Raw genomic sequence first — 26884 nt, 5'->3', positions numbered from 1 at the left:
TGGGCATATAATCCAGATAAAGACTTGCCTCCTCCACTCCCCTCTTCTTGTAATACTATCTGTGGGTGGCCTGGTCACCGCCACCGAATGCCATGAGACACTGCTACTGGCCGAGGAACTCCATGAACAACAAATAAGTGGCACAATGTCAGCGGGTTTCACTGGTCACGTCAGGGACCTCATTACGATGGCCTTACTGAAGACTTAATTGAGATACTGGCGAGGGTGGGGCGCTCTCTCGTAAGACACATGATTTCTGACCAACTGACCAATGTAAGGTTTCGTTTTCCCCCACCCTCAGAACAGATGGGACAGAGCCACAGAACGTCCTTAGGGACAGAAACGCCTAGTGAGTGGGTAACTAACCCGGCTGAGAATCAGACTCATTCCACATACCTACTGAAAATTCAGCTTAACGCTCCACTCTAAACAGGTGGGGGCCTGGGAATATGTATTTTTAAACAATATCCCACATGAGTCTGATACAGAGCCATGTTTTAAATAATACAATGAGCCTCCCTGATTAACCCAGATAATACGCTCAGGTTCTCTGAATCTCAGTTTTCTTACAGGTAAAATTTAAGTGTGTACACACACACACGTGTGTACGTTTATCCTCCATCATTTTTCCAGGGATAACATGGATTAATGCGTGTAAACGTCTCACACCATGCCTGAGTCATAGTGGCGGTTCGATAAACAAAGGGTGGCTATTTTATTATGAAAGCTGTTCTTTAGATGAACTTTTTGTGAGAGGGCTGGATTTTGTCTAAACAACTTTCTCATCTGACACACTCACTGCTCAACATTTCATGGTCGGTGACCACTAAATGCAGATTTGGTTCCTAGTAATATAAATCTTTTAACAGTGAAAAAGCAGCAGAGCGATAACAGAACAGCTCAGTGACAGCGCACTAGGAAACGTGAAAACTTCTTTCAGAATTGGTATATTTAAGAAAGCGACCAATAAAAATAACTCAGTAACTTCCGCTTATTAAAAAAGGAAGCAGTTCATGTGAACACGTCCAAGTAGAACGACTCTGTGTGAGCCATTATTAAAACATTTAAAATCAATTTTAACTTGATAAAATACATAGGACATGGAATGAAGGGCAAAAAGGGCAAACGCAAGTATCTACTTGATCAATTCAACTACGTGAAACACCGGCCTAGAGAAAGACCCCGAGGAACTACTCTAGAATGATGACGGTGACGGTGACACTGGCTGCAGGCAAGTTTCATCTCTCTGCATGAGAATTTCAATGTCACCGAACTCTCTACAAGGTACCGAGCTGCTTCTAGAATCAAAACCTGAGGTACTACTGTTTTATCTTATAAATGACGATAACAATTATAGATGCAGGTCTACGATACTACGTATTCTGAACTTGGCCAGAGTGACTCAATTTTCTAAACGGCATCATCAATACATCTCCCTATATAATATTTTCACATAATCTCACTTGAGACTCTAGTCAGCGTTCACGTAACGTGTACTGGTATGACAGACAGGTGATCTACACAACAACCAAAAAAGCAGCCACTGTCTACGATGAACATTACCTTTGCCTTGTCCCTCATGGAACCTTTCCCAAGGATGGACATTTTTGTCAAGGTTTCTTCTTGTAAACGCTTCAGAGAATTGCCACGTGGACCCAAAAGCTTCCCCACGAAGTTGAACTGGGAAAAACAAACAAACTGGATTTGTAACATTCACATCTGAAAGTAACTTCTTGATCTTGAATGTTAGGAAACACTGGATTAATCAATACACATCACTGATTAATGACAAATATTGAAGCTCCTGCTACATGAGTCACGCTTTTTCCGCAAACCACATAAAACAGGGCTAAAAATCGTGACATGAAAAAGATTCAATATATTTCTCTGTACCGGTCACTTCCGGGATGGCTGTTTCACAAACGGCAAATGCAGTTAGCTTCCCTGACAGCCCCACACACCTTTCGGTATCAACCACGAACAGTGCCAGGATCAGAACGCAGGTGAGGAAAACTGATGCACGTGACCGGCCTTCGTGGAGCGTGGGGGTCCTACCTGGTCAGCTCTTAAGTCCTGGCCAGTCGGCCAGCGAGTGCCCTGACCTAGCTGAGCTCACTCTCACTCGGTGGCTGCAAAGAACCGACCTCCCCCACGGGGCTGAGGTGAGACCTGCGCGCACGGATGACCCCCTTGTTGACCCACCACGAGGTCAGACGGAGGCCTCCAAATTCCCACTCTTTGCTCCATAATCAGCTGACCTATTCGTCCCTAACAATCGATCAATCAGAGAGTGCCCCTTAGCCTGACTTGATCAAACTTTAGCTAAGTGTCCCCTTTCGTGGGCAGTGACTCACCCGCAAGCTGAGCGGGCACACAGCTCTCCAGAAAGCGCTACCCCCGCTGTGTCCCAGGGACCAGCCTCAGGGTGAACCATTCTCGGGCCCGCCGTCCCGTCATGCCATCTCTACCCACTCCCCTCACTTCCCCACGTCCACCTGGCCTCGGTCACGGCTCCCCATAAAAGCCCTTGGCTGTCCCCCTGCCGAGACACCTCGAGATCGCACGCTCAGAGCCTCCGGCCCGTGACAAGAACTACTGTCCCTGCTCTCACAATAACCCTTTCAAATAAAGTCTCTCTTACTTAAGTCACAATTTGTTCTTGATTTGATAACTGTATGTGCAAGACAGAGAGCAAGAACTTAATACATTTTCATTTTCATTTTTATGAATCATCTCATTTGTGCAGAGATTTGCATAGAAGGTGAAGGTGTTATTTGTAAGATCATTAATTTTTACTCCAATGCCAATTATTACATTACAAATGTTCCAATTGTAAACAGAAAACTTTCAAATGATTATGAAGATAGAAAACCAACACAAAATAAGAACATTTGAGTTTCACTGCATAATGTATAAGATCTGATAATTATGTCCTTTGTTGGTAAAGCCAAGTGCCTTTCTGAACTAGCTGTAATTGATCTAAACTATATTTGTGTCATGACACTGTTCCTTGGGGAACAATTACAGTTAAGCTGTCATTTCATAAACAACTAAGCATCCAGAACATGTCACTGTCTCCATTAAAACGCTTCTCTTAATTGGGTGCTCACCAAAGAGCTGATTAGTCTCACAAAGAGCTGTTTCACTAACCTCGGACTCACACTGAAACTGAACTTGTAACCTCTGCCACCACGTGATTCTTCCAGAGCACCTTAGACCAGCAAATGGCACCGCCACCCACGCAGGGACTCAAGCCAGACACCTGGCACTCACTCCGTGGGGCAGCGACCAGGCCTTTTACATTCACTGCTCCGACGCTTGTGCAGGGAGGGCATTTAATAAATGTTCAATGAGTTAGTTACGTCTTCACAGTTCTAGCTCCTAAGATCTCTTAGACTTGTCTATTTTTCTGTAGCCCCAGCGCAACTAGCCGAGTCCAAGCCACCCTCATCGCTCACCAAGCCCACCACACACAGCCCCTTCCTCTGAATCCACGTCTACCTCCTGTGGCCAGCACACAGGTCCTGAAACAAAGCTGGCCTTGGAACATCTGTTTAAAATGCAGCTGTCCGACCATCTTCCAACAACCCTGCTGGGGAAGGCCCGCTCTGGACCAGGCCCTGGCCACCTACCTCTCTGGCCTTACCACATTCTCCTGCTTTCAATTTTACCCTTCTGGACTTATTTCATCTCCTCCAAACTGCCGTGTTCCAAAGAACCACCCATTTCAGCTCAGACTCGGCTAGAAAAAAACGTCACACTCGCTCTTAAAACAAAAAGAAGGCTGGATGGAATGCAAGTTAAGGCATGTCGCAGTCCCAGGGCCCACGCCAGGCGCACGCCTGGGGGACCAGCGCCTGCTGGGGGGCCAGGCTGCGTGCCCGTCAGGCGCTGTCCAGCACAGGGTGCAATGCGGGAGGCCCCAGAGTCAGGAGAGGGGACGCCAACACGCCTCCCCCACCCCCAGGTGCTCACAGGGAAGACAGCCAGGAAGAATCCTGAGACCGCTGCCCCCCCGGTGCGAGGCGGGGGCCGGGGGACAGGGAGCAGCCGCTGCCGACATCTGCCATCTGCCCCCATCTGTGTCCCGCCCTGTCTCCCCTAGAACAAAAGCTTGAATCTGCGGGAGGAGGGCAACAAAACCGCTTTGCTTCCTCTTTAAAAATATTAACGACATCAACAAAGCCTCAGCAAGGGCTCCCGCCACCACAGCGTGGGGTGCAACAGCTACCTGGGGCCAGGCGGGGGACAGAAGCCGGCGACGCTGTGCCGACGGAGGTGCACGGTCTCGGGATAAGTGCCGATGACACACACGTAAAACACACACGCAAGGGCAATGCTTGTTCACCGGCAGCAAGCGTCCAGTGAGGGGGCCGGAAGGGGAGGACGCGGAGGACGATGGAGAGCAAGGGTGGGCGTTCGCGGAGGGCGTGGGCGCCTGCGGGCCGGGCTGGCCTCCCTGTGGTGGTCGCGCCTGAGCTGCGTCCCCTGCAAGGGTCTGGGAACAGGTAATTTCCTGCACCGTGAGCAGTTAAGTGCAAAAGCCCCAGGCGCTAAGGGGCTTCTGAGAAACAAGCAGCTGGCCAGCCAGGCTGGAGCAGAGTGACACACACGGCGGGGAATAAGAGGCAGGTCGGAGACACAGAGACTCGTCCCCCTGGGCCGCACGGGCCATCGTCCAGAGTCTGAGCTCACACAGGCCAGTCCCTTGTCATCAGCCTAACGGGCCCGCTGGGCTTGTCCTGGCACCTCCCTCGACCCGCTCTGTCCTCCTGATTTCTCTTCTTCTTCTCGCAAACCGTGTTTGAATCCGTTTTCTTTCATGTTGGGTTCCTGAGAAGAAATGTTAATACTCAGCTCTGAAATCTCACCTTAATCCCCTTCGCCCTTCTTAACATACCTCCTGGCGCACAGTAATACTCCGGAAAAAAAAAATCTGAATCGACAAAAGCAAAAGAATCAATTAATGACCCTCTGGGCCCAGGAAGCTGCTGTCCTGTCTACTGTGCAGAGCTGTATCAGCGGTGCCATAAAATATAACGCACGCTTGGGCACAAGAAGGAAAGAATTTCAAAACAGTAAGTCTCTGTGCTGGTAGCGTCCCCTCCCGCTCGCCATGACAGATACACTCAGAAGGTTACGGCCTCCTTCGTTATCACGCCAACTGTTTAATGTTCCTTTTATATTACTTCTTTTTCTTTAAATGCCCTTTACGGTTTCATAGACAAAATCAAATCCTAGGATAAATCTCATACTTGCTGAAAGGAATTCCCTGTGGTCCATTGTGGTTCCTCCTCGCTCTCATCACCCACCCCCCGCAAACCCTAAAACCCTAGCCTGCAGCCCTAGCAGGTTGCATCATTTTCACACAGCCCCACCCGACTGGGCAATTAGAAAATCAGGGACTGTGTAATTAAGCTTGAATGCCGCTAGGTTATCTATGGCACAAAACAAACTGACTCAAAACTTCAGGTGAACAATAACCATTTACTTGCTCACAATTTAGCGATCTGAGCACACGTCCCATGTCTCTTAAGCTGGGGGTGGCTGTCAGCCAGGGACCCATGTTCTTGCTGGTTTTACTGACTCCCCTGCACCTGCATCCTGGGCTTCCACTTGCCCTGGTGGCCTCGGGGTGGCAGGGTTTTTGCATGGCTTCCAAGATCAGAAAAGCAGAAACTGTCACTCCTCCTTGAAGCGCGGGCCCAGCATCTTGCCAGCTCTGCCGCATGGTCTCAGTTAAAGGGAGCTGCAGGGACAGGACACACTGGGACAGAGGGAAGGGCACCCTGCAGGGCATGAAAGGACAAACAGGTGGTCACGGGAAGAGCACCATATAACACGCTCTTCCAGGTATAAACGACAAGTAGCCATTTCTCAAAAGTTAAGTTTTAATAGCCTCAAACATCATGATCTTTTCCAGTCCTGCTTACCTATCTACCTAGCTTCTTTCCCCTCAGGGGGTGTTGGGGGGTTGCTTAGGGATCTGAGGGCAGAGACTCTGGCTTATCTGGCCTTGCACCCCAGCAACCGCCTAAAACAGCACCTAGCTTCTAATAGGTAAACAATGTTCCATGCGTTGAAAAGTGAGTGATGAATGCTGACCGAAACGAATGACCAAAACATAGCACTCGCTATCGAAGATGTTAATTAAAACAAAGCCTAGGATACACCACACGGGCACAGATGAAGGGAGCAGATCTCTGATCTCTAGGTCCTAATCGGCCGACAGCATGTTGGAATGAACGCCTTAGAAAATCTAAATGTTTATTAAAAACGCTTAAAAAGACATCTGAGAAAGACCGTAAAATAATGGGGTTCCATATTAGATAAACAATGAAAATTTATTGCTGCAGAGATGGGGCTGGAAAGGGATGTGAGAAACAAAAGAGATGAGAAAAGAATTTTTTTAAAAATCTGGATGCGGGATAAATTGTGCATTAAGAAACCGAGAAAGGAAGGAGGCCAAGGGCAGCAGGGCCCCTGGGGCCTCCCGCGGTGACGTCAAACAGCACCATTCCCCGAGGATTTGACCGCCGAAGTTCCAGGACCTTAAATTAGCAAGCAAGAAATCATCCCCACACGCTAGCCCTCGCTCACGCCATATGCATACATACATACACACACACAAAAACCATGTGTGCATGTGTTTGTGCATCTGTGTGTTTGTATGTGCATGTGTAAATTTGTTTTAAAATCCTATACCTGTTCAATCATTGGTTAATATTTCAGTATTTACTTAGGGGAAGAAATTCATCATTAACAACACCAGATGTAGAGAAACAGTTCCAATTTGGGAAGATTACTCTTCTCGTCATGTCCGACCGGTCACAGTCACCTTTGACTTGTTACGAGGCTGAGCCTGGACTGGGCAGAGAACATGGGGCAGCTCCGTCATGTTCTTGCTCAGTCGATTGTATCTTTAGCAGAGTTTCGATTCACAGCTTTTTTAGCGGAAATCTTTGCCCATTTAAAGAAAGGTAAGTTTAACTAAAAGCAGGTAACGTAATCCGTGAATCCATGAATCCACAAGCAGGCATGTCCAATAGCTATGAGCCCCAATATAATGAAAGCAAAAGGGTCATTAAAACCTGCAGCTGGCCCTCCCCTTTCCTCCAGGACACAGTCTCCACGTGCCACGACCGTATGGCACTTGGATGAGGCATGCAACAGCGCTAACGTGACTCCACGCACTAAAAATTAGTAAAGTTTAATTTCTTGAACAGGAGCATTGGCTGTAGAGCCAGATTTCTGGGATTCAAATGCCCGTGACTCAGGAACTACAAAACCCTTAAGCAAGCTACTTACTTGACTTCTCAGTTCTTCAGTTTTTCAAATGTGTGAGCAGGAGATAACCAGGCCCCTCCTCCTCAAGTCACGAAGGTTATATAAGTTAATATACACACAGTGCTCAGAACAGTGCCCGACACACAGAAGAGCACACGCCCCCACGTGTACATTCAAACAGAAGTTCTAGCATGTTCTCCTGGCCTCCGAATGTGCGGTTGTGCACATACCCCTCTTTGGAAAGTGACTCCCTCAGCAGTTGCTTTCCAGACTAGAATTTAACTGTCAAGGAACAGTTTATAATCTCCACACTCGTCCGATTCCCAAGGGCCAGAATGCAGAGGTCTGTCGGACCCTTCTTTACCGAAAGGAGAGACCAGATCACCACTTTTATTAGCTCTATGGACATTTTAGGTTCCAATAATTTCACCACTAACAGTGATTAGTTAAATGGATCCACATTTTAGTCGTCATTCAGAATAGTGATGGCATCAGAATTAAACCAATGTCATAAGCGCCAAATTCCAAGCAGTGGTAAGGCTGACAGCAGAACTGAGACTTCCTCAGAAATATAAAACTTGTTTCCGGTCAGTGACTGAATCAACCTTTGAGTTATAGGCAATACTCTTCCCGATTCTGACAATCGCCTCTAAAAATAACAAATCACTTTTACAAGGGAAGCTGAATGTCCCAGGAATAAAAGTCATTCCAAAAAAATCATTTAAATCAATCGTTCTTAAATTTTAAAAGCACTTACGAAAATTACGAGATCTTTTATAATGCAGAATACTTTCTCTTATATATTCTAATGTTTGTTTATCTCCGTCATAAACCTTTCAGAGCTTCTGACGGGCTGTATAAAATTCTAATGCCCAAATGTGGCACGGGTGACTCTCCAGATGAGTTCTCGCCACTCGATAAACGCTACAATCCACCATTCCCCTTAAGTATATCATTTCCCCCAATCTCTGCTTGCTTGAGGCCTGGACTTGTTCTTAAGGACCAGATGTAACTCCCCAATGATCCTTTCCCCAGAAATAACCCCCCTCACACCCTGAGTTCCACATGGAGCCCTTCCATGTCTTGAGTTAATTCAGTCATCAGTTGCTCTGTATGATTTCGTGAAATCTACTGTTTCTCCTGCTGGATTATAAACCTCTTGAGAGTCCTTGAGACCCAGATTGGATTCATCGTTTTCCTACATAAAGGCTTCTCAATAAATACTGTGGAATTGAAGTTTATTTTACTCCAAATCAAATGGCACTAGTCAACATAGTTTTTATTGATTTTCTTTGCTGCAGAAATTATTGCGACATATTAAAACTACAGATAAAAGACCATCATTTAAATTTATTAAGTCGCCGACCACAAATCACTAAGTATCATTAGCAGTGGCGGGATTATTAGGTGTTGCTCCATTGATTGTAATTTAATGTAGTACCTACTTCTAAATGGTAAACAGACCAATTTATTGAGATATTAGCAACTCTAAAAATCGATGAGATGATATGGACAAAATAAATACACACAGGCGTACAGATTTAATAAACAATCTAAAATGATCTAACTTATGTACTTTCTATCTCTGTTTGCTCGAGGTTGAATCATATTCTGGAGCAGTGGGGGTGGGGTGGATGGCAAAACGAATAACACAAGCAACAGAGCCCAGACACAAGTGAGTCTGAACTGTTATTCCAGAAAATCCTGGGCTGCAACAGTCTGGCTGCAGATGTGGAGAACGGAGTGGAGGGTCTGACACCGAAGGCGGAAACTCGATCCAGATGAGAGGCGACTACAGTAGACTGGACCGGGTGACGAAAGACGGTCGCCTACGTGAAGGGGTGGCGGTGACAAGAGCGATAGAGATGGATGACGAGGCAGGAACAGAAAGAATAAAACACATAAGTCACGGTATTTGAAGACTAGAGGGGAGAAGGTAAATGAAGGAGAAGCCAACGGACAAAAATGACACCCTGGTTTCAGCCGTGGGCACCCGGGTGCACGTCCTGTCATAAGGAACACAGGAAAAGGCCCGGTTGGCCAAGAACAGGAGGGAGGAGCTCATTTATGGACATGCCAAAGCTAGGACATCCGTCGGACGGCCAAGTGGAGGTCAGGCAGGGCTGGGCGTAAGTCCGAAACCCGCCTTCCTTCCCCTCTGTAACTGTGCTTCTCAGCATCGACGTATGTCACGTGTCCCTTGTTTGGCGTAATTATGTGTCAATTACTTGTTTTGATAAAAGTTCAGAGTTTGGTCCACGGTATGAATTTCCGCCATTTTATTCCACCAGGCTGAGTCCTCGAAGAGCGAGATTAAGTCTCGCTCCTATTTCCTACCTCGAGCACCAGTGTGGGCAGGCGGTTTTCAGCGGATCCACCTTGGCGGTCCTCAAGGGGCCCAGAGCCAAAATGATCCGTCCAGTGAATAGCGTGATACCTAAGCCGGCAGCACGCTGCAAGGCACGGAGACCGTTTTGACCTTTCGGCTCAGCAACACGCTTCGAGATCAACCGTCCATCGCCCGCCAGACAGCAAGCAGCGATGCGGTAAGAGATTCCTGTAGGACAACACTCGTCGCAGACTTTAATCTCCGAATGTCCTGCCTTGTGACAAAAGTACATACGGAGAAGCTTTTCTAGTCTTTTGAAAGTAACGAGCCTAAATATAACCAAATTTTATAATTACTCATTTGGGTAAATAAAATAGTAGTAGTTCTAAGAACACGGCACCAAAACAACACGTGTAAACTCTTTCAGGAACCCCTCAATAAATGTCTGGCTGTTTTGGGAACCCATTTAACAGATCGAAGTTCACGTGCTCCTCTGTGGGTCAACGAAGACATTTTTAAGAGAATAAGGGAGCAGTCACAGCTTCGGATCTGAAATCCCATCACGGAATTTTCGAATGCTGTCGTATTTGCAAATGCCACGCGAAATACCTTCCACGATACAGGGACCGGGTGTCACAGGAGCCCTGAGAAGCCCTCAGCACAGAATCGCAGCGGCTTCAGAAGATGTGACCCTCTCATCCCCATGAAGGGAGAGGATGGACATGGGAGGGGACTGCGCGTTGACAAAAAAAGGGCCTGAGCGGCCGACACACCGTCCGGAGGATCCGCCATCCTGAGTGGCCTTTCTACTTGATCACGGGGTCCCACGATTAAGGGAATCATGGAAGGACATCCACGGGGACTTATAATAAACAAATGTGTCTTTACGTAACTATTCTTAGTATCAGGCTTCCTTGACATCAACAAGGTTCGAAATCCTCACTAGCCATCCATATTAATTTTGGCAAGGGCACTTAGATTTAAAAAAGCTAACGGACATCATCACTTTATAGCTACAGGTAAACTACCAACCGAATACACAAAGACAAATGATTTTCACAGAAATCCTCCGGAAAAAAATATTACATGCCTCTGAAATTCAATTAGGAATCACGGAAAAGGCGACTTATAACACACTAATATGACCGTCAAATATTTACTACTCACGAAAATTTTAAATCCATGATTTCTATGAAGGAGGCTTCCACCTAGCAGTAAAGTCATGGATTTTGAACGGTCTAAAACACACTACAAAGGAAAAATGCAAGCCAGCCTTGAAAAAGAAAGTTTTCCTGAATTTTAATTCAAATTCCAGGTGTGAACATGCTTTATAAGTACTGTCTCTCTCTAAAAGACACTTAACCTAAGACTTCTGTGAGGCAGCAAATATATAAAATTTAAAATTTGTACATAATAGGAAAACCTTTACTATAAGAAACCATGTTGATTCATATAAAGTTACTGAAAATAGTATGTACACATTAGAATGCTTAAGAGACTAAAGAAATGAATCTAATTTAAACCTATAGAATTTAACAACACGATAAGTCTTAAAAAACATAACCATGGTGCAAAGGTATCTCAAAAATTAACCACTTCAGGCACCTTTTTCCTCCAAAACAGAAATCTTTTTTATCCTAATTATAAAAGTTACAACAAGTTATTGTTAAAACATTAAAGTACAGAAACATGTAAAATAGAAAAAAGCATATAATCCTACCCTCCACAAAGTAACTGCTGTTAAGATTCTAGTTAGTTTTTTTTTTTCTTCAAATGATTGTCTAACCAGGATCCTATCTATTCTACACCTTGCTTTTTCTAGTTTTACTTAAGAATAGGGACATTTACCAAAGCAGTAGAGCATGTATGTACAATGATACACCTTGCTTTTTCTAGTTTTACTAAGAATAGGGACATTTACCAAAGCAGTAGAGCATGTATGTACAACTTTATTTACTTTCATATTGCAACTCACTTTTTAATGATGCGTAAGTACGCTTTCACCCTGGCATGAGTTTGCACGTGGCATTCTCTCTCCTGAAATAGTTCCCAATCGTCAAACACACGGAGAAGCCGACCGCATCCTCCAAAACAGCTCAAACATCACTTCCTACTCCGACTTCACAGCCCTCGTGGCCAACCCTATCCCACACCCCCGCTAACACTTTATTTACAAACCCTCATAAAAACCTGCACATCTTCTCGAAATGAACCTGTTTGGCCAAAGAGAATGGCTTGTGATGTCTCAGATGCCCTCTGCCCTCGTCCAGTGCTCCTCTGCCACGGTCACCTCGATCTCGCCCTGTCTTACTTCTGACCTCAGGGAAGCCTTCTCTGAGAGTCAACATCACCCTTCTCTTGTCTTCTAGAGCACCTTAACATTGAACTTCTCACACTGTAGTGTAAACACTGACCTCATCATCTGCAGGCCCCACAAAACCGAGAGCTTCTTATGAGAAAACCACTTGTTATTAATCACTTGTTTTCCCAGCCCAACGCCTGCCTCAGAGAAGACCCACGATAAATGAGAGGCATATGAAGGGACGTGCGGGTTCAGTGATGAGGGAACCAGCGAACGCTAGGATAATAAATATGCGATCTGAACCACAAGGTCCTCAAAGACAGGGCACCTTGTTCCAATGTCGAGTGACATTTATATTAACTCTGTTTTATCTAATCACTGCTAAGGACCAGGGAGCACTATGGAGAACCATTTTTACAGCTTACAATCGCTTTTAATAAAATCATAAAACGGTGTTTACTTTGAGTTTCACACTTTACAGGCTCAGTCATGTGACTCAAGAGAGGGAATACACTTTAAGTTTGAATATTAAGAATATTAAGAATATTAAGAATATTAAGTTCAGTGGTGTGCCATTGACAAAGTTTTGAAAATGGTTCATGAAAAGAAGAGCAATTATTCGATTAATGGAAATCATTCTATCGGACGGAGGGTCACAAACAGCCCTTCTCTCTTGCCCCAGAAGCTAAAAGAGTCCGTCAGCGTCGGCTCCACTGCTATGCCACAGGGCCAGGTACCGCCGGCTTCTTCCAGCTCAGCCTAGTTACTGACGCCGGCACGTAAGTCTTTTCTTAGAACTGATGGACACACTACATTAGCCTTTTATACAAGGCTGGCTTGAAACTTGCATGCTCAATTATTCTAAGCAGAAAAATCCTTTTTCAGCATTCGGAAAGCAATAGATTTCTAAGTAGCTTAACTTTAGACACTACTATAAGTACTTGAAATGGACTCTGTTCTCTGTTAGACACAAATTATAATTTGTCTTCCCCTACTCTCATCAAAGTTGACATTGAAAAATAATATTTGAGATTTTATTTCATATACTTTACTCATATACTTACTTATACACAACAGGCTATTAATTATAGATTAATCGTCTACTAGATTAGGAACTATTTGAAGACAGACAGGGTCTGTTTATCTTTCTCTATTGTATATTGAGCATAAAGAGTATACTGAGCCTAGTGATCAATTTATAAAGGTTTCCGTAAGCCATGCTTTGTTTAGTCATGAGTCTACGAAATGTTCAAACATAGTTTTTTTTTTTCTATTTACTAAAAATGTATATCCTAGTTCTGCAAGTATGGCTGAGTAAGCTCCTAACAGGCAGGCCGCCTACAGATGGCAACTATGAACTCTTAAACTCTGAACAGAATATAAAAACCAATTATCTGAAGCCTGTGGAGAATGATCAAAAAGGCAAGGAGATTCTGGAAGGGAGTCAAGACTCGGAAGAAGGGAATGGCCTAGGCGAATATGTTGATTTTAGAGTTTTTAGCCTGAGTAGTGAGTTTGAGGCAGCCATAGCGCTGAAATGTGAGGAAGGTGGACTAGAAAACATGAGTTGGGAAGCCCCCAAATCTTGCGGATAAAAATCTGCCAAAATATCTAGCTGACCTCCAAATCACATCTGCCAAAAAATAAATGCAAGGCAAACTAAGAACTGAATCGAGACCTGCACTCCAACCCCACAGACCAGGTCTGCAGTCTGAACGCATTCCTCAGAGAAACAGAATGGAGTCCAGAGTCCGCACAACATAACACTCACAATGTCCAGCATATGACCTGAAATTACCCAACACACAAGAAACTGGAACAATGTGATTCATTATCAAGATAAAGGATTATCGAGTCAGGTCAAATCTAAGGTGTCTAAGATTTCAGAATCAGATAAAAACTTAAAGCATCTATTTTAATTTTGCTCAATGACATAAGATAATACCTTGATTAATAAAAAAAAAATAGAAAAATATCAGCAGGGAAAAAACATTTTTTTCCACATACATATATTTATATATAAATCAAATATTAATTCTGCAACAGTACCTGACATAAAATTTTATCTGATGGGCTTAACAGAAAATAAAGATAACATAAGAAAGAATCCATAAGTTTAAAATATAGTAGAAACTATTCGATCTGAAGAATAAGAGGGAAAACAAAACCAACAACTAATAACAAAAGCGAACAGAGCCACTCGAAGCCTTTTGGGGAAAATTAAAAGGCTGAACATATGTGTAACCGAAGTTTCAAAAGATGGGGAGAGAAAATATATTTTAAAAAAAGTATTTGAGGAAGCAATAGCTGAAATATGACAAACCCCTTGTGTAAAACACACAAAAAAAATTTTCACAAAAGATGAAATAGAAAATCTGGTTAGTGATATATCAATTAAACACACTGAACTCATCATCAAACTCTAAGCCCAGATAGCTTCGCTGGTGAATTCGAACAAATATTGAGGAAGAAATAAAACCAAACTGACATGCATTCTTTGAAAAATAACACAGGAAAGAAACACTGTCTATTCACTTTATAAAACTAGCACATAACATCAACACCAAAAATCTGACAAAGATATTATATTAAAAAAATAATGGGCCAGTATCACTCTTCAACACAGAGGCAGCCAAATCCAAAAATATATTAAAAGGCTAACGCGTCATTACCAAGTAGGGCTTTAACGCAGGAATGCAAAGTTGGTTTAATTTAGACAAATCGATCAACAAAATTCACAATTACATTAACAGTTTAAAGGAGTAGCATCCTGTGTTTACGTCAACAGATGCGGAAACAGCCTTTAATTAAAATCCACCACTCAGTCAGGATCAAATCAGCAAAACTGAAACAGAAGGGAACTTCCTCCATCTCATGAAAAGCATCTCCAAAGAATCCGCCGGCCCTTACCTGTCTTAATGTAAAACGCTGAATGCTTTCCGCATCAACTGGTAACAAGGGAAGAATGCCTAATCTCTCCACTTGTGTTATACTAGAGACCCTAACCAATACAATAATCCACACTAAATAAATAAAAAGCATACAAATTGGAAAGGAAGAAGTAAACTGTTTATGCAGATGATATGATTATGCACACAGCATATCCTAAAGAATTATAAATCAGCTCGCTAGAACTAACGATTGAATTTAGCAAGGCAGCAGAATACTCGATCACTATACCAAATTTTATATGAGAAGCAAAATCGGAACACATTTAAATTATTCATTTTACAACAGTGTCAAAAATAGCATATTTAGGAATAAGGTTAACAAAAGACAAAAGTTCAAAATGCTTTACCCTGAAACTTTTGAAATACTGCTGATAGAAATTAAAAAATCTAAATTGAAAATATACACCATGTTCAAGGAAGGGAAGATTCAATATTGTTAAGACGTCGAATCTCCCTAAACTCATCAAAATAGTCTATGCAACTACAATCATAATCCCTGCGGAATATTTTAGGAAAATTAATAATTCTTAAATGTATATGGAACTGCGTAGGACCTATATCCAAAAACATTCTGAGAAAGACAAAGTTGAAGAGACTACATTACCTAACTTCGTCTTCTTATAAAAAGCTACAGTAACGAAGACGGTATGGTGCCAGCATAAGGACCCATAAGTAGATCAATGAAATGAAAGAGAAAGTGCAGAAATAGACCCTCACTTGCAGAGTCACCTGCTTTTCATCACAGGTGCCAGCACCATCAGTGGGAAGAAAATATCTTTCAAAAACTGGTACTGGAAGAACAATATTTTCGTATGGAGAAAAATGAGTTTTGACATTCACGCCATACACAAAGATTAATTTGAACTGCATCATAGACCTAAAAGTAAAAGCTATAAATGATAAAAGCGTTTAGAGGAAGCGCAGGAGACCACCTTTATGTTTTAAAAAGGACTCTAAGATTTCCTGGAGGCTGGCAAAGATTTTAGTTGGTAAAGGTAATAATCATAAAAAAAACTCTGATATATTAGACTTTGTCAAAATTAAAAACTTCTGATTCTCACAGACTCTATTTAAAAAACAGTAGGCAAGCCACAGACTGAGCTAAATATTCGCAAAACATATGTCTAACAAAAGATTTGTGTCCAGGAGATATTAAAATAAAAGCTCTTACAACTTGATGATAAGAAGACATACAGCCCATTTACAAATACGCAAAAGATCTAAAAAAGACACTTCACGACAGATGATAAATGAATGGCCAATAAGAACATGAAAAAGTACACGAAAACATTAATCATTAGGAAAATGCAAATTAACTTCGCAAGGAAATACCAACACGCGAGCAGGAAGGCTAAAATTAAGAGGAAGGACGACACCAAATGCTAATTGAGACATGGAGTGGCCTCGACCTGCATGTATCGCTTCTGGAAACGTCGCGAGGTAAAACCGCTCTGGGGAAAAAGCATGGCAACTTCTTGCAAAACTAAATGCACAGCCATTTAAATCCGAGGGATTTACTCAAAGGAAATAAAAACATACGGTCACAAAATGACTTGTACGAAAATGTTCCCAGCATTTTAATTTATAAGAACCCCAAACTGAAAACTGTGCAGGCAAATGGATAAATTGGGGTATATTCAGGGAATGGACAATTGAAAGAAATGAACTGTTGATAAATACAAAAGAATGTACGAATCATGGACACGGACACTCAAAAGAAAAAAAAGAAAGAAAAAGAAAAACAAGATAAAAAGAGTCTCAATTCTGGTCAAATCTAACAGGACCAAGATGTTAGAATTACATACAAACTCTGAAGCAGCTTTTGTAATTGTGTTCAAAGACACAAAACACTTGTAATAAATGAAAAATAGACCTTTTTCTAGAATAGACGATTAGAATAAAGAACACGTTGAACGCTTATGTGCTAAACCCTGTGCTAAGCATCTACCATAGATAATCTTATTCGGTTCTTAACGCAACCTCGTCTTACAAATGAGGAAACCGGAGTGGAAAGGATGGATTGTGCTAAGTCGCTTCGCTGGTTTGACTCATCGCACGATTTTTCGGGCTCCATAACTCACAGTAAAGTCACATAGAAAAGACAAAGTCCCTAGATACGTTTTAATTAATTTTAAAAGTCTGTGTTTTGGGAGAGGGGGGAGGGGGGAGGGGCTGTGCTAAGGAAAAGCATCCCAAGAAAATATCGAAGGAAACAGAAATTACTCGTCTGCCAGACCTGCAAGGCCGGCCTCACGGTCTTACCTTAGGGAACTGTTTTACGGGAATTAACACTTTCTGTCCCAGCTTCATGTTCTTATTAATCACCACATCAATGTACTTTTCTTCATCCTTTCCTTCTCCTTTTTGAAACTTTTCTATTTCTGTGGAGGAAAAAAGATAACCGTGAAGCGCAGGACTTAGAACTGTAGAGGCCGCGAGCTGTCGTTAGCACAGCTGTGGCATGAGACCACATGCAGAAATGTGGGCTAGTTAGATGGCTACGGTGTTTTCAAAGTAATGATGCATTTCTTGTTTTATCAATAATTCTTCACCAGTACAGTGGGGAAAAAATGCATATTCCGTAGTCCTATAAAGTCGAATCTCAATGGCTAATGGAGGGGAATGGACTATCTAACAAACACAGATGTGAAAAATAAGTTCCTCGGGGCCTTCTGGAACCCTGGAGAAAGGCTGATGGACCGAAGAGCAGAGGAAAGCCAGCTGGGACTGCCGGCCCAGGGGCCCAAAGCGCTGACGCCCGCACTCCTCAGCCTGCTTGGCTCTGCGGGGCTCATCCCACCAAGGACCGATTCGACAGGACCCGTTAAAAGCCCCAGACGGCCTTCCGTCAGCCCGCCTCCCCAGCCGGGTCGTCCCTCCTCACGAGTGACACCGCAGGCACGTGTCTTCGCTAATGCCCTTCTCTCCACCTGAGATGTTATTTTGATGATTTCGATTCCCTGCATCCCCAAGACCCAAGCGCATTAAATGCCACACGTCCCATGCGGCTGTTCCTTTCCTGGGGGGGTGGCAGGCGTGGCAGAGTCGGTCCCTCCCAGCCCCACACTCAGCAAGCACTTGATGCACAGCCCTACCGGAACTCTCTGCGGCGGACAGTGTTTGTGTCCCCAGCCCAATTCGTACACTGAAATCTTAACCCCCAATGTGATGGCATCGGGGGGCAGGGCTTGAGGGAGGTGACTAGATCATAAAGCTGGAGTCCCCATGAACGAGATGACTGCCCTTATCTAAGAGACCCCAGAGAGCCTTTTCACCTACCCTGCCATGTGGGGACACAGTGGGAAGACTGCATCTATGAACCAGGAAGCGCCCTCGCCTGATACCAAATTCACAGGTGTGTCGATCTTGGGCTTCCAGGCTCCAGAACTGTGAGAAATACATGTCTGTTGTTTATAAGCCAGGACCCCCGACCCCCAGGTCCGTGGCCTGTTAGGAACCGGGCCACACAGCAGGAGGTGAGCGGCGGGCCAGAGAGTGAAGCTTCATCTGTATCTGCGGCCGCTCCCCAGCAGTAGCATCACCACCTCAGCTCCGCCTCAGATCATCAGGCATCAGGTTCTCATAGGAGCACTGATCCCTGGTGCCAAACTGGCTGGGGACCACTATTATAAGCCACCCAGTTTGCAGCATTGTATGATAGCAGCCCAACTGGACTAAGATACTCTCTCAACAGAACATGAATCTCCCTTAGGTAACATCTGTTTCTTCATTCAACAGACACCTACAAAGCACCTACTATGTGCAAATTCCAGATCTTGGAAAATATTAGCATACTGTTTCCTCACATTATTGCCTACAGCATCCAGCTGTACAAGAGGTACTTCAGAAAGATGCCTGAATGACTGACTGCTGAATGAATGCATTCATGGACTGACCTCTCCAGACTGAAACCCGGACACCTGAGTCCTGAGGAAAAGAGTGAACGAATAACATGGAGTCACTATGGTCAAGCTGGAGAATTATTAAAGCCAGAGTAACTGAGGCACGAGGCACGACTCCGCCCCTGCTTTAACTAGCCTGGGAACTCAAACTTCTGAATTCTCCAGTTATGTCTGAAGACCGACAGACAGATAGTTACATTAGAAATATAGATATAGATAAATCCTATAGATAATCCTCTACTTATCTAGCCCCCGAAGGACTCAGAAAACAATGTTCACGTCCAGACCGCCTGACATCCATTATCCAGATGCCCTATATCTTTAAGATTATCATCTCAGACCAACCCGGAAGCTAAGAGCAGAACTGAGTCTTCTCAAGAATGTACCTTTTACTATGAAAACTCAGCTGTCTTCTTTGGAGCACTCTGGGTATTGCCTAGTTGTATTTCTAATTTGCATACCCCGAGACCTTTGAATCAATATCATTCACTTCTCGCCAAAGCCTCTGGATTCATTTACACTCGGTTAACGGTTCAAAGAAGGGTCCTCAAGCATGGAGATAACAGAGATGACATCGGCTGTATAAAGGTAGACACATATTTATTTAGTTTGCTTGTCGAGCTAGGAATATTTAAGAATTTAACCTGTCACATTCATGACATAATTCAATCCTCAAAACAGATGACAAAAAGGAAGTTCGGAAAGGTGACTTTGTAAAGAAATGGCAAAGGTGAGATTTACACCCAGGTCTGTCTGACTCTAAGTATAGTCTGCCACTGCAGTCTCGCCCACCATTTTTATGCCAGATCGGACAGGAAACGAGATTTTCATAGGACCTAATGATAAATGGAGGATGTGTTTAAAGCTGGAGGCTTCTGGCCTGGGGCTTCAGTCACCCCTGAAGAACCCCGCGGGCCCCGATGTCTCCTCTTAATAATTTTCCACCCACTGACACCCTCACTCTGCTCATTAGCTCTAAACCCCCAACTGTCTTTGCTGTATTCAGAACTGCGCCTGATCTCTCTCCCCCATCACATGTGACAGTCTTGACACATAGGACAGTGCTGAGTAAAGCCTTCCTTACCATTTTAACAAGTGTCAGAATAACTTTTTCCTTTAACAACGCACGGGAGAAAGTCAGAACATAGGTGGGGTGCGATGAAGAATGTGTACCTGGTCTTTGTCCCCAGTCCCTGACACAGAGCTCCTGGGACTTCCCTGAGTGGAAGGAGTCGGTCGCTTCTGCCATGCATAACAAGCCCCTTCAACAACACCTGAGTTTATGCTAATGAGGTGATTCTGTGTGCTTAGAGGGTTGGAGCTTCCAGCACCCACACGTCCTCCCATCTCTGGGGAGAGGAGAGAAGCTCCGCGTCAAGTTCAATCATTGGTGGACAATGACTTAACCAATCGTGCCCACGTCGTGAAAACGGCATAAAATCCCCTAAAAAAACAGAGGTGAAAGAGCTGCTGGAAATATCGTTAGCATAGTTAGAAGATTCAACAAAACTGGGTACACTGAAACTTCCTAGAAAAAAAGGGAAGAAATCGTAATGTATGCATATGTTTGTCAAAATAGATTGAGCTGCCTATCTTCTTTCCAAATCACGAAGCGTGTTATGATTTTTGAGAACTTACAACACATGCGCAGTTTAACATTCAATTCCATCATCGGAATTTAAAATGTCACCCCTTGCGCCAGTGACAGTTAACATGTGAAGTAACATGTAAGTAAAGTCGTACAGGTAAGATATTTAAAAATTAGAAAAACGTACGTATTTTACCGTACGTTAAAGTTTGAGATTTTTTAAGAGGAAATTAAAAAGAGAAAATAAATATTAAAAAAAACTAATTTCTTTTCTAGATAAACATCAACTTTGCAAATCATATGTTGCTAAAATACCTTGTTGTTCCCTTAAGCTTTGAGTTATGTTGAAATATAATATTTTATTATTTACTATTTATTTTTTTAAACTATAAAGCCTGATGTCATTAAAAACAGGTAGGTTTTCATGCACTGGCCCTAATGCAGCACCTGGCAGTGGAAGGGGACCCAAGGTCATCACTGGAGTCAAACGGACCTGGTTTCAATCACAGCCATTGTGCCCTCCAGCTATAATATTCCAAACTGGTCAAACCTTTTCTTTCTTTCTTTCTTTCTTGGTTGACCTCACAGATTGCAAGGACCTTGTCAGCTTACAATCCCTTATTTTTTTTTATTTTTTACGCTTACGGCACCTGGTCTTCCTAGGTGGTCTCCCCATCCAAGTACTAACCAGCCCCGGCCCTGCTTAGCTTCCGAGATCAGACGGGATCGGGCACGTTCAGGGTGGCGTGGCCGTAGACAAAAACAGGTGGGGTGCGATTTTATTTCTTTAGGCGCCATTCAATCAACAATTCTGTATTTTCTACTTGACAGAGGATTATAAGTAGTTTGATGTTTCCATGAATTCCAACAAAATACAATGCAAAAAAAAAAAGTGGGGAGAGCACTGTACAAGACAATCTATAAGATCTTCGAACAGCCTTCTAGAATTTGTGCCGGTCTCAGTGGGAGTTTCCTGTTCCACAGCCCCTGCTCCCACTGCCTGACCTCGCCGAGGGGAGAGAAGGCACCTGACACCGCCGAGGTGGACGTGACCTTTCAGCTAATTGTAGCAAATGAAAGCCAACCTTAGGGAAAACCAATCGGGTTTTCAAGGTCGAACAGAGGGACTCTGGCTCACTAAGCCCCAGATTACACTTGTTAGCAGACAGTCGAATGCACCAAAGGCATCCCCCAGCTCGGAAATAATAAGCAAAAGTGGGATTAGGTTTTCGATAACGCAGGGGATTAAAATGCTATGTTTCCAAACCGTGGACACCAATTTTCTGTTGACCCAGAAATCTAATGTCAGTTATAATGTCTTTTTTGGCTTTCGTTTTTCCTTTTCATTTTTTGTTTTTGTCTTGGTCCAGAACAGAGCTTCCTAAGTAATGGCCACTTACCTTTTTAGCCTACCAAATATATTAAAATCCACTAACCCTTTAAAAAGCGGCCAAATGACCTTTAGACTTAAATGAGTTAAATTTCCAATATAAAAAATTCTAATGTGTAAATTGTCCTTACAAATGCTAAAATTCTCTCACAGAATCAAGGACATCCAGATTGATATTTTTCCTTTGTCCCAGATGCTCCATTTCTACAAATTTACCCACTTGGACAGATATGAAATATTACGTACAAAGTTATCCATTTACAGCATCGTCTTTAATAGCAAAACCCCGGAAACATGTCAGCGTCCACCTATAGGAGCCTGGTTTCCCAGGCTCGGGCAGCTCACAGAAGACAGAGCAGGACACACAGCTACTTTACGAGGCCGAGAAACCATCTGTGTTCTGATAGGAAAAAGTCTCCAGCACACACACGAGGTAAAACAGTATACGAATATGTGTTTATATTCACTTGTACATGCACAGGAGATATCTATCTCCCTAGTGATACAGAAGAACCTCGTAACAGTGGTTATCGGTTATCCAATTGGCATGGGGGGAACGGGGTGGAGACGAAACAGGAAGAGAAGGCTTCTCGCTGTCTCTCTCTTTACACCGTTTTAAGTTTTTGAAACGGGTGAATATTTTACTCATTTCAATTTATGCAAAATTTAACTTTTAAACAGTTGTTTTTAGATTTTTAAAAACAAACTGAAACAGAATAAAATGAAAAATTGTAGCGATGGCCATGCTTATATTTTGCACCTCGGCTGGAAATCCAAGCTTTATTCTCTCTCTTATCATTCACTTTAAGTTCTTCATTAAAGTGTCCTTTCACTGAAACCGTGACTGGGAATTTACCTGGTCTGCTTACGTCACTTGAAGCAAAAGACGTGTTTCTAAAAAATTCCAGGTAAAATCGTCATTGTGAGAATGTGGTATCTTAAATGCAGTGGGGTCTACTTGGGGTTGGGGGAGACTGGCCTCTATCTGAAAAACGGACTGAGTTGCGTCAGGCGCTAGGTAACAGGGTCTGTGGCATATAAATGGGCAAGTTTAATTATAACGCCCACCGAGCTGCAGAAAGCTTTGGAATTAGGAAAATCATCCAAAAAGCTAGCAAATGTGTACTGAATGCTTAAAGGATAAGGAAAGAAGTTTGCCAGGCAAAGAACTGAGGGACTCTTCAGTGAGGCAGAGCGAGCCTGTGTGACACCAGTTCACATCCACTCAGCGCATCGCTTAGACTGTGCAGCTGATGTTCGGAGTGTCACAAAGATACCATAGCCTATTTGTTTTCCTTTTCTCTGTTAACCGTGCCAAATGGAATAAATCGGGCAAGTCAGGATGGCAAAACCCTGCGACCACAGAGTCCGTTCGGGAACGAGCTCAGACACGAACTCGATTTCCCGACCCCAAGCCCGCCCTGGGTTCCCGCAGCAAGACTGAGCGGGCTCCGGGCGAGGATGGAGCCCACACCGAGAAGACAAAGGGGACAAAGGCACGAACAGCCAGGCTGGGACCGTGACGTCAAGACACAGATTCTGAGAGTTCGGTAAGATATGGACAGGGAGGTACCGAAAGCCGCCGGCCGCGAGGGACAGGAGGAGAGGACTCTGACCAAAGGCCCTGGCGGCTGAGCAGGAGGCGAAGTGGGTGCAAAGCAGAGGGCAGCCAGGTGACTCAAACACAGCCGGATAAGAAAACGAACTGTCCAGACGAACAAGTGAGGGACTGAACTGGAGGGTTTAATTATATTCAAAATGGGCAGGAAATGGATGAAAAAGCCATCAAGCCGCAAACCCTTCATGCATAAGAGAAGGCGTCCGGCCCCCCGACTACCTAACGAGAGTGCCCACCTAGGGACAGGCCTGTGTCCCCGCCGCCTCTGCTCGCATCCCATAACCCGCCGGTTCCAAACCACCAGGCTCGCCTCGCCTGAGGCTTCTGCACTCGTCTGGGAGGCGGGATCACATCCGTGGGCCGTTCGCCTAGCAACATCCTTCTCTTCGCTGCCTCCGCCTTCATTCCACTTCCCAGAAAGGCTGCTTCTGAATTCCCAGACTAACCCAGCAGAGAACACGGCATTCTAGCACGACGCTCGCCACAGGTGCAACCTCTAGTCAGTGTCTGTCTTCCCCAACAGACTGTTAGGTACCCACTGTCGCCGCCATGCTGGAAGGGTGAAGGATGGCAACGACTCGCCATTGCAAACGACACGTCCACAGTATTTTCGCTGCTTAACTCACACGATCCTGACAATACTCCGGGAAGGCTGAGCGTTTTTCACACTTTACACACGAGAAACGTTAGGAAATGTATTTCTAAAAGTCGCGGAACTTTCACGTCGCTCGGCAAGCCACACTACCAAGACTCGAACTCGGGGCTCCAGACCCAAGACATTTTCCCAACACATTCCAGCACCAACCGGTCATGAAGACACTTTGGCTGGCTAACGACTGGATCGGGGCTGCGCTACACAGCCGTCCCATGAGGGAGAAAAGATCCTTTACCAAACAGGACCGCGAAAGAATGTTAACGAGCCAACGACGTCCTATCCGAGCCCGTGAAGAATTTATCCTTCAGTTATCAGAAACTGCTCGCTAGAAACCCCGCCACTCTGCCTATCCATAGCGCCTCTGTGAGAGGAACGGAAAGGGGTGACTGACCGTCTGTTCTCTCCCTGGGTGATGATCCAAGGACCAGGGTTTCTGGAGACAGACGGCGTTCAGACTGGGGAACGTGAGTTCATTTCAGGGCCTGTATGTGAAGGGGCAGCGAGCCTAAAACAGCAGCAGCGAAGAATGGCTGCCCTGGGGTATGCCCTGGGGTCGGCGAGGGAGGGAGGCGTTCCCATCTCAAGACAGGAGGAGGGAGGCGGCGCAGGAATCAAGGGAGGCTGCACGGCCAGGACCGGCGTGCGGAGTTACAGACGGAAGCCGCCTAACAGGGGCGACGCCGAAGAGAACCACACTCTGACCTCGTCTCCCCTCTGCCAACCTTCTGCTGGTGACCTCCACTGGGTAAGCACTGACGGCCGGAAGCCAGAAGGTAGGCGTGTCTGCCGGTGGGGTCCCCGTGCCACGCCCATCGGCCTCCTGGGGACACAGCAGAGTGGAGAGGCCGGGAGGAGGAGCCGGTCCAGCACAAAGCTCTCCAGCCCCACGCCTTTGGCAAACCGAAGGGTTCTATACGACGTTTCTGACGCCTTCTCGACCTCAGAGAGTTTCCCTCTGAGCTTATCACATGTTATATCACACGGCAAAATACTGAAAAGCAATGGAAGCTGTGTTAGAGACGACTTTTTTTCCAGGGCTAATTAAGTAGCTATCATTATTTGCTGACAATGGTTCACCAAGCATAGGGGTGTGTGTTTGATTTAAAGTCTCTCTTTATTCTCATAAATCTACGATGGCGTGCCCCCACTTTGCAGGAGGAGACCCTGAAGATCAAATAGCAGAAGCTGCCAGTGGTTAGACAGTTAATAGGTGGGCCGGGGCAGGATTCACACTCAGGTGTGTCTAACATCAAAGCCCGTCTTATTAGCTGTTCAAAGCTATTTAATAAAAATGCGTCGAAGGGTTAGAAAAGTAGAACTAAATAATGCAAATCGGCCCGCACGACCCAGTACCAGTATGGACAGTGACTGGTAAACGGAGCCCCTTTTCCGAGCACCTGAACTCTTTACAAACTTATTAAAGGACAGGGCTCGACTTGGATCTAATGAAATGAGATGCCCACATCAGAATGACAGTGCCTACTTGCTCGATATTCAGAAATCTATTTCAAAATAACACAACAGCCCAGTTAGAGGATTTAAATTGATCTTAAAAGATATATAAATAGTGTTCACAGCCATTGCAAATTCTATTTGACAGATTACTAAAATGGTACTGTGGCCGCTGGTCTGAAAAGAAATTTTTTTAACCTCCAGCATGACAAATGTTTTCACTAAGGAATTATTTTATTTAAGCAATCCAAATCTAACTGAACACCTATTAGATCCAATTCAGAGCCAAACACACTAAAACCTGCCCAGACTAGATTGATTCATACAGCTCACGATCTTGCAAATAATATTCCATAAACAGAAATAAATAGCACGGCAGAGCAGAGATGTATATCACTGTCTAATAAGCACGAATAAGCTCATCATAAATACACATAAATATACCATCCAGGGAGCAGGGAACAACAGTCAATAAGAATGTCTTGAAATGAACTACTTTTATAAAGGCAGAACAAATATCTGTGCACAAAATATCCTTAAATATACATACAACACGGAAGAAAAAGAGGCCAGGAGTTCTAGCTCTCCCAAACAGCCCAATCTCTTGGTCATTCGAATTAACTCAGGACTATTCTTTATAACCCAAGGCATGTGTCCAATGAAGATCTGGTAAACCCAAAGGCTAACGGAAGAAAACAGTGCGCTAGGTTCAAGTTAAGAAGGACTCAAGTCAAGATGAGAATTACAACTAAAGCCTGAAAAAACAGAAACCGAATTTTCAGTTATACCTGCCTAAGGGTTAACCACGCTTCTCACTTTTGATTGCAAACATCATTGAGCATACAGTGAAAGGCCGGCTATCTTAAACAATTATCAGGCTCCAGAGGTCACCAATTAGGACCCTGCAAGGATCTGAATTAAAAAAGTTTTAGGATGAGGTGAAGTAATGATCCAAGAAAGAGATTAGTTTTGTTCAGACCGCACTCATTACAAAACCCATTTCCTTTGTGTGAAGATTCGATGTCTTTCTCATTTATCCTGCTGGCATTATCACACTTTGAGATGGAAATATGACTGTACTAATGATATTCTATAACAACCATATAATATAACAGGGGCCTTTTGCTCTAATAAGACTACCCGTGAGTATTTTCTACTGGTTAGATACACAGTAATACCGACTCGACAGGTGTGACAGGACCATTCAAAATAAATTCAAAGCAGGATATAATCAAGCTATGGCTATATGCTCGACAGCAAAGAATGAGAGTAATCAAAGGAAAATAATCCTGAAGACATGAAGTCATATTTTTCATATGATGATTATGTACAGGGTCACTTTCATGAAAAGAATCTGAAAATAGCATGATCAAGGATCCCAACTGGATCCCAAAGGACACGTCTACTCCG

General features: G+C 44.1%; 1 protein-coding gene and 1 pseudogene across 1 annotated transcript in view; both read right to left on the bottom strand.

Annotated features, from left to right (window-relative positions):
• Positions 1-26884, bottom strand: part of KHDRBS3 (KH RNA binding domain containing, signal transduction associated 3) — a 139099-nt gene that overhangs the window by 80586 nt on the left and 31629 nt on the right. Inside the window, exons 2-3 of the mRNA XM_039845903.1 lie at positions 17132-17250; positions 1564-1680 (exon numbers count right to left, since the gene is read on the bottom strand). Coding sequence (XP_039701837.1) covers positions 1564-1680; positions 17132-17250 — 236 coding nt within the window. The remainder of the gene's footprint in view (positions 1-1563; positions 1681-17131; positions 17251-26884) is intronic.
• Positions 20998-21117, bottom strand: LOC120588889 (uncharacterized; annotated as a pseudogene).

The sequence above is a fragment of the Pteropus medius genome, unplaced genomic scaffold (genome assembly GCF_902729225.1).
Source record: "Pteropus medius unplaced genomic scaffold, Ma_sr-lr_union100, whole genome shotgun sequence".
NCBI lineage: Eukaryota > Metazoa > Chordata > Mammalia > Chiroptera > Pteropodidae > Pteropus > Pteropus medius.
The sequence above is the reverse complement of the archived record's forward strand: the minus strand, read 5'-3'. Positions and strand labels throughout refer to the sequence as shown.